A 9,153-nucleotide genomic window follows, 5' to 3' on the forward strand; every position below is an offset into this window, starting at 1 on the left:
TATGGCGCAGCCGTAGTCTAGTTTTGATCTAATTAGTGATATGTAGATAGAGAGGAGGGTATCTTTGGAGGCCCCCCAGTTAGAGCCAGTTAGGCATCTTAGGGTGTTTAGGTCTTTACTGCATTTAGTTGTTAGGTTTTGGATGTGAGCATCCCAGGTGAGATGTTCATCGAAAATAAGTCCTAAGAATTTGGTTTGATTTTGAAATTTGATTGTTTGGTTGTTTAGCTGGAGGATTGGGGAGGCGGATTTCATGTTTTTATGTTTGAATACTATTCCTGTTGTTTTTTTCTGAGTTAAGGGAGAAGCCCCATTTGTCAGCCCATTGTTGTATTTTATTAAGAGATTTTTGGAGTAAACTTTGGCCCATTTTCATGCTTTTAGTGCGGATCCAGAGGGCTCCATCATCCGCGAATTTTGATGTATTTACTTTAGGGGATAGGCCCTCGAATAGATCGTTTATCATTATATTGAAGAGGGTGGGGCTGAGGATACCGCCCTGGGGAGTGCCATTTTCTAGGGGACATTGGTCCGATATAGTTTGGTCTATACCCACGGTTATTTTACGATTGTTTAGGAAGTCCTGGATGTAGTTTATTATCTGACCTTTGAGTCCTATTTTTTCAAGTTTTTGTATTAGCCCGTGAATGAGGGACATAGTACAGAATATATATATTAGGTGAAGGTAACAACAATAGCATACATACATGAGTGGGATAACATGAGTCAGTAATGACAACAAAGGGATAATACTGTCACAACATGATGGACAGAGAACATATAGGTGGAAGCCAATGGGACATGAAGCCAATTAGACAAGATAAGTTTGTATAGTGATTATTGTAAAATGAGTTCAGAATAGGCGGATGGGATGAAATAGCCTAGATCTCTGTAGATTGGTGGCTTGTGGCGGCTTCTGCGACCTTTGAACCAGAATCAGCGCCCTCCACACGACAGTGTGATGATACCCCGAATTCCGACCAATGGCATTACAAGACATTCCTGCGTTATGCATGCCGATTATTTGCCATCTTGTGGCGTTTGATAATCGCCTTCGTGCCATGGTCACACAATGTCAAGGAATACTGTTTAAAACCGAGCTTAAGAAAGCAATTTTAACGTTTGGATATACTGCTTTTAGAGATACTCGAGGGTAGCATGCTGCACGGGCATACCATGCATGGCACGTGAGCTTTCGTCACGCTTGACTGAAATCATCATCTCGAGAAAACATAATTCTTCCCGTAATTATATCTTTCATGGCTGTTACAAATATTGGGACCAAACAATAATGAAATATATTAGGGTATGCTTAACTTTTTTTCTTTGTGTATAGTTGTCACGTGTGCTATATCAGCTGACCAATGAGACTTGATACATACTTACTTGATCAGTTTGAAAAACGAACACGGATCATAATATCCCGAACGCTATATATATATTATAAAATATTAGAGTGTTACAAAGACACGTGACATCGGACAATTTTCTTCGCACAGCTTTTAATGTATGTATCATATTGTTCCTTTATATTAATATCTGTTACGGATACATTCCGCGAATTACATTCAGGTAACTGCCTGATATCGTACATACAACTATTGTGGGTTGTAATAATTGCATTTCGTTTTCATTCATCAGTTGTATATAAATATATAGTACATGCTGCAACTAAAATAACTCGATATCGGAATATTTTATATCAGATAAAATAATTGTTTTCAGTTACTATCATCCGACCATTGCATAAAAAATCGTTGAATTTATTTTTATTGTGTATTTTTAACCGAATAGATTGGTAGAAAATGTGCATATAGCTGATTGTTATTTCCGGGTTAGTTTACGAGAAAAATAAACTTGTTGTAATCTTTATTTCTGCATATAAAACAATGTCTAGCAGATAAAAAAGGTAAATCATCATGTTTAGTGATAAATAATCTGAATTTCACATTTTTATTGATCAAGTTTGTTATCACCTGTTCGTTTACCTAAATTCTCTATAAGGATACTATGTAACTTTTTAAAGTACATAATGTCGACCGATATGCTTCGCCCTTTCAAATCGTACATGCTTTCATCCACAACAAAACACATGATAGTTTGGCTGCATCTCTTCCTCGGATACCTTTGTTATGATATGAGATATATGGCTTCTTATTCCTCGATGCTCCGATAAGTGTCGCTTCGGACAGCATAGCGTGAATAGCGCCGAACACACGTCAAACCAGTCGAAATTATAGTCCATAAAATGAATCCGCGAAGAAAAAGTCCATCCATATTTCAATACTTTCAAACTTTGAGTGTTGTTTCCTATTATAATAACTCACGGCAAAACTATACTTTATTACACTGCACATGCGACAAGACCAAAATTTGTTTCTTAGTTATTGTTTATCTTTAATGTTAGAACGCGCACATACCATAGAGGCATAATTGGATCAAAATAAAAACAACATTATCGTGAAAAAACATTTGTTACACAGTTTTCTGGTACAAGCTTTTTATACTGTTTGTTGTTTTACGCCGGAATATTCAGCAATATTCTGCGGTTAGTAAAGATTTCTTATGATAAAGGAAATGGTCTTGTCGCTTTTATTAATATACCACTCGGATATACCTTATCTGTGTTTTGTTTTTCCCTAGGATCAGGGGCGGTCGGGTAGCCTAGTGGTTAAAGCCTTTGCTCGTCACGCCGAAGATCCGGGTTCGATTCCCGACATGGGTACAATGTGTGAAGCCCATTTCTGGCGTCCTCCGCCTTGATATTGCTGGAATATTGCTAAAAAATGCGTAAAATCATACTCACTCACTCACCTTACCCTAGAATCAGATACATACAAATTATTTCGTTCGAGAACAATCTCGGATATGACGCTTCCCATCAGTCACACATTGCTTCGGGTGGAGACATTTACTTGCCGTAAGAGGCGACTAACGGGATCGGGTGGTGAGGCTCGCTGCCTTGGTTTGATGCATATCTTCATATCCCAATTGCGTGGTTCAATGCTCATGACATTACTCACTGGAGTGTCTGGTCCAGACTCGATTATTTACAGACCGCCGTCATATAGCTGGAATATTTCTGATTGCGGCGTTTAACAACAAACTAAATAAAACCAAAACATCACTGAGTGATGGGTGACCCAGTCGTCTAAGGCGCCTCGATTCGCTGTGCAGAGTTGCGTCCCTTGGGCACACCAGAAACCTATGATTGTGGGTTCGTGGGTGCTCGTGGGTTTCGCCGAAGTGGTAAACGTCTGGGACCTGCATCACCTGGAGTTTTCCTCCCACATTAGGAGACGCGCCGTGATATAACTGGAATACTGTTTTAAGCGGCGTTAAACCCAATTCACTCACTCACTCACTCAATCGTTAATGCCTCCATATTCATGGATAGGTAAAACCTCTATATTCATCAATAGTTAAAACCCGAGTACTTAAAATTTGTTTCTCCAAAGAGTGTTAATAATTCGGGGTAAGCAATTATTGCCATCTTCCATCCATGCCACCACAGACATTTCAAAAGACGAAACAAATAAGCATATAAAATTTGCTCTACCCCCATGTATCATGTAATAAACTGTATTTTTATACCCTGAACGAGAATATTTAAAGCACGAGGACGCTTGCATCTGAGTGCTTTGTCGTTATTATAGTTCAGGGCAAAACTATACTTAAAACCACTTTGCATGGGGGTAGAGCAAACTTTATCACTTTTCTAAGATGCCGAATTTAAGACTAACGTTGTGTTTTATTAGAGATGGGTTTAAAAAGAAATCTGTAATGAGTGGTGCCCTCAATTGAAAATTCACGAACAGGGCTAAGTGACGGGCTATTCCATCTAATTGCGTGTACCCTTTCGTGAAGAGACATATTTACGTTTAAAACTAAAAAAACACCCCTTTTCTGCAAGGGCGGCCATTTTCCACAGGACCCCTGCGTATTTTACTTTTATGGATATACCTTTAACATCATGTCCACAAAGAAGATTTCACTATCACGCAACTTCTGTGTCAAGCTCAGAATGTATCTCACCGGCCGCGTCATACCAAAAGACGTTAAAAGATGGTACTTGTTGTTACCTTGTCTGGCGCTCGGCATTAAGGGGCTAAAACAAGGACAGGTCGGCTCGGAGTCAGTATACTGTGTCTGAGTGGGGTATTTATGTTAAACTGCGGCATGGTATCTCAGTGAGCTAGCACTATAAATCGGCATCAGTCCGGACTAGTACAAGCTGCCACGCAAACACACACACGTACATAAGTGCAATAATCTTGGACGCGACGTTAAACCCCATTTCACCTCACCTCAGAATGTACGGCCAATACTTCGCTATATGTCATCGTTGCTGTTCTACCCCCTCACGCTAGCATTGCATTGTACATCCTGGATCATATATTTTATCATATTACCAAGACAGTGTGTCAATGGTTATATTTATATCACTTCCTAAAGAAATTATGGTCTCATTGTATTTATCATTATAGATGACAATACAATGGACAATCGAGGACATAGGATGTTAAATAGGTTACACATAATAAGTCATGATAAGTACTGATTTATTGTCCCAAACCATGAAGTAGGGTGATGTTATTACATATATCTAGTTTCAATAGTATTGAGTACATGGCATACGTTTGTATGTATTGTGTTTGGTTAATAACACATATGTCCGTATCCACTGAGAATATGTTGTAGAAGTTAGAGGAGCCGAAGAGAAACAGAGCAGGTGTACTCTACAACACAATAGGTGTAACGCATATACAAATCTACAAATACACGTTTGGTGTGAAGTCCTTTTTCCGCAGGAACTGTACACCAACCATGTTTTTTTAATGACTGCTCTTTTTCAATGACTATGTATTGTAAGCTTTATACATCGATGTAATGTCAATTTGCGCAGTGAACACTGTCTCAGCGTCAAAAAATTTAGATAAGGACGTGTGGATGTTCATGTATATCAAACATAGCTGCAGAATCAAGCGCCATGTAGTATTGGCGGCTGTCTTGAGACGAATGAAAATATACTAATACTCAAGTATTCATCCTTGGTTTCTTAAGTTACTTCATTGAGTGACTTCAGTCTTAAACTCAGATTAGTATATATAATAAAGAAATACTGTCGTAAATATATATCGTAAATATCATATGTTTAAAATGTAAAATGCTAGCATAATGAAATTATTATATTCCCCAATGTTATATTTACAATACGGAAACGTCCTCGCATCTGGTTCAAATCTGGCGATTTAGAGGGTTTCAGAAGGTCTTGTAGATTGTGGTTGTGTAGGAGTGCAGCTGTTACACGTGCTGTATGCGGTCTTTGTCTATGCATTGTCGATAGATGACGTTATGGTACATAATGGGATAAACGTGTTGCTGAATTTGTTTTCTTAAAGGTTCAATGTGCAGTGGCACTACAACACTTCTGCAAGTCGTCCAAGACGCCGATTTGAGCCAAAAAAAGATCAATGAGACTTTTTTCAAACCTTTAGGCGGTTATTTATAGAAATGTAATCATAACAATTTCACATATACAAAATCCCTGACAATGCCGAATTGATTAGATTAAGCAGGTTTTGAGATATTTTCAAGTAATTATAAGCTTAAGCTTCTTTTCAGCATCTTATTATTGGCTTTTAAATGTCTAGGAGGTGGCAAGTAGGGTGCTTAAAGTGGCATTACACAGACCATCAAGAGACCATCTTTTCAAACATAAGACTGGTTTGCCGTAATATAGTCCACATCTGGTATACCAATTCAACGGGATATTCGCAAATCTGTTTGTTATGGCAGAAAATAAGCTTAAAATATTTTTTATGGGTTATAACTGGCTAAGTTATAACCTATAACTCCTGCACAACAAATATATTTCGGATGTCCTTAGATTTCACTGAGAGACATCTAGTACACTTAAAGTGGCTATCTAATCATATCAGGAATAACCAGTAACTGAATTAATCAAATCACAGGCATAAACTGATGCTGCTTTTCTTTAAGAGTCAAACACAGGCTACTGGTCCATAAAGGATTCCAACTTTTGTTCATATTTGTTCATGAATCACGTTTCCTTTGTCACCAGTTCACCCTCAGCGGTTGAAGAAGGCTTACAGATAAGCCTTGTAATTTCAAAACTTGGTTTCTATTATCATACTGAGAAGTCACAGGAACATTGTTGACCAGAACTTGGTTTGGCATCTTGGTGACACCAAATATTGTGATTCCATCCAGTTTCATTTCCGAAAGCATGTCATAGTTATCAACCAAAACCGTGCTCTCGAGAATCTTTCCTGCCACAGAGAAAGTCACCAAACTGTATTTCTCCTTCTCCACAGAATCTAAAGACTTGCCATCGTCCCAGTACACTTCCCCTTTGGCAGAACCGTCATTTGCTAGTGCAACGATCAGCGAGAAGCTCTGAATCCGGAGAGCTGCAGTCGTTGTAGAAGCTGGTTTGGTGGGTAGTACTGACCCTCCTCGAACGTGCAGGTTGATCTTTGACAAAGGGGCATCAAGTAGAACACTCCCACCGACGGTAGACAGACAAGAACCGTTGTAGAAGTCGTACCATACGTCAGAAGGGAAGTAAGCTGACACAGACGTAGCCCCTTCTTCAAGGACGGGGGATATGAGGAGGGATGTGCCCCACAAGAACTGTTTGTCGACTTCTGAAGCTTCTCCTGGGTACTGGAAAAATAACGGTCTGACAACTGGCGTTCCCTGAATGTGGTTCCTGAAGAACAGACTGTAAAGATATGGCAGAAGGAGGTACCTCGTCTGAAGAACTGACCTCATGTAACCCTGGGTCACTGAATCAAATGCTCCTGGGTCTTGGTCCTTCTGTCCTAAGGCATCGTGGTTCCTCATGAAAGGGTAAAATGCTCCAACCTGCATCCATCTGGTACAGAGTTCTGGTGTTGTATCTCCACCGAATCCACAAATATCAGCTCCAACAAACGGAATCCCGAACATCTGGAAGTTGATAATACCAGGGATGGAATAATACAAGTCTGGCCACCCTGATCTGTTATCGCCAAGCCAGTGTCCTCCATATCGTCCAGAGCTTGGAAAGGTGGAGCGAGATATCACGATGCTTCTCTCGGACTTGAGCTGGTTTAGGACACCCATTGATGCTCTCACTTCACTGAATCCATACAGGCTGTGGACATTGTAATGGGATGAGATATGATGTTGTGCCGAGGGACAAAGGGTTTTTGAAAATAGTGAAGATCCGTCTATAACCGGGGGGATAAAAGGAGGATTGTCCAGGGAGTTGTTTGTACATCCTGATATTGATCCGTCTACAAAGTTGGAAGGTTCATTCATGTCTGTCCAAAGACCATCAAACGACACTACATCGTGATACATCTTCGCCTGTCTATACCACCAGTCTGAGGCATTTGGGTTTAAGAAGTCGGGGAACACGGTTTGTCCTGGCCATACTTTACCTTGCAAATTGCTACCATCGTGTGCTTTAACGAAGATGTCATCCTCCACGCCTTCATCATAGGGAGGGTAACTGCCAGGTGTCTCAACACTGCTAATACCAGGGTCCACAATGATGACGTACTTTTGGTCATTCCGATGCAAATCATCGACTATGTCCGGCAATCCTGCATATGTTTTGTTGTCATACGTCCAATCTAGATGAGATGACATGTAGTCTATATCGTTCCATTGCACATCATAGGGAATATTTGCTGCTCGGTTCCTGTCAATGACCTTTTTCAGTTCAGTTGAAGACATGTAGCCATATTTGCACAAATGGAACCCGAAGGACCAAAATGGTGGGAAGAAGGGTTTCCCGATAAGATTGACGTACTGTCGGACAACTGCGTCTGGCGTCGGTCCGAGGAAGACATAGAAGTCCAGTATGCCCCCTATACTCCTATAGGTGAGTGCAGATGATCCGTAGGCGGGCTGAAGGTCCACCTCCATGGCGTTGCTGTTTAACAGGAATACACCATGAGCATTATTCTTTCCATCCAGGTTCATGAAAAATGGATGAGAGCCATAGAGATTCTCGTCCAGTGTTGGTGCTTGATCCCTAGCCCAAAAGACGATCTTTGTCCACTCTGTGTCCAGTTTCAGGCTTGACCGATGCTCACCTAACCCATAGACATTGCTTGTAGCCAGCTTGGTTCCGATCTGGATAAACTGATCAGAGAATATAAGCGGGGACACTCCCGAAGAGTCGAACATGATCTCCCCTGTCGAAATCCTTCTGATTGTGATAGCAAACTGTTCAACTGATAAACTGACCTTATAGTCCGGGTTGCTAGCCATCTCTGTCCCTTTATGGAGATCGATAGGAACCTCATATCTTTTACTGTTGGGGTCAAATATTCTGAAGCGGAGTCGTTCATTAGTCTCATACGTGACCTCCAGCTTGAGCTCCATAACATCGCCCGGGTAGGGGGACTGTGTTGACCTTTGAAGCACAGCTTCCATTCCGTGTGTGGTATTCTGAAATGATGTGACTCGATAGGAGTTGTTGTAGACCCGGGGATAGAAGCATGTTGGTACCCCCTGACCTACATTGGTGTCCCAGCAGCACCCCCGAGCCTCACATGCCTGCTGGACAGCGCTTTTTGTCTCCGGCCAACAGTCGAAGCGATCCGAGTCGAATGTGACATCACACTGAGGGGCACTCACAAGCACGTTAGGAACAGTAGTGTTCTGACTCGACGATCTCGATCCACAGTGGAAATAGCTCAAGAGGTTGTGAAACTGTGTCGGGTTTATGATGGAAAGTGTTCCGAGAGCAAACAGGGAAAATGTCAGTGTGAGGAGGAGGACGTCAAAGGTGAGTCCCCGTGATGTCAATCTCAGTCGTCTCCGAGATTTGGGGAGAAAAACGAGAATCTTTTCCTCTTTTTCTCCCATGTCAGTATATCTGTGTATACTGAAGTGTACAATAGCAAAGTGATATCAGCGAGACAATAGTCCAGTGACAATTATTTATTATCATCTGACTAAACTTTGTCATATGACCACTGATATGAAGGGCGCTCTGACCCCCTACAAATAGCCTTGAACGTCACTAATCAGTTAGACTATGAGTATGTCAAGAGGAACAGATAACTGCTTATGTATCTCATATGCAGAAGCTATCGACCATTTGATATTCGTGGGCTGTATGTGTGTGTG

At 41.0% G+C, this 9,153-nt stretch overlaps 1 protein-coding gene across 1 annotated transcript; it reads right to left on the minus strand.

Annotated features, from left to right (window-relative positions):
- Positions 1–6,078: 6,078 nt before the first annotated feature.
- On the minus strand, positions 6,079–8,889 carry LOC124146098 (lysosomal alpha-glucosidase-like). Its single transcript, XM_046516182.2, has one exon. It carries the CDS (start codon positions 8,887–8,889, stop codon positions 6,079–6,081), a length of 2,811 nt encoding a protein of 936 aa, XP_046372138.2.
- Between the last annotated feature and the right edge of the window lie 264 nt (positions 8,890–9,153).

This window comes from Haliotis rufescens, unplaced genomic scaffold, assembly GCF_023055435.1.
Source record: "Haliotis rufescens isolate VD_foot unplaced genomic scaffold, xgHalRufe1.0.p SCAF_16, whole genome shotgun sequence".
Classification (NCBI taxonomy): domain Eukaryota; kingdom Metazoa; phylum Mollusca; class Gastropoda; order Lepetellida; family Haliotidae; genus Haliotis; species Haliotis rufescens.

Excerpts from the sequence above, each read along its gene's own strand:
- LOC124146098 (XM_046516182.2), bottom strand. The coding sequence starts at position 8,889 with ATGGGAGAAAAAGAGGAAAAGATTCTCGTTTTTCTCCCCAAATCTCGG.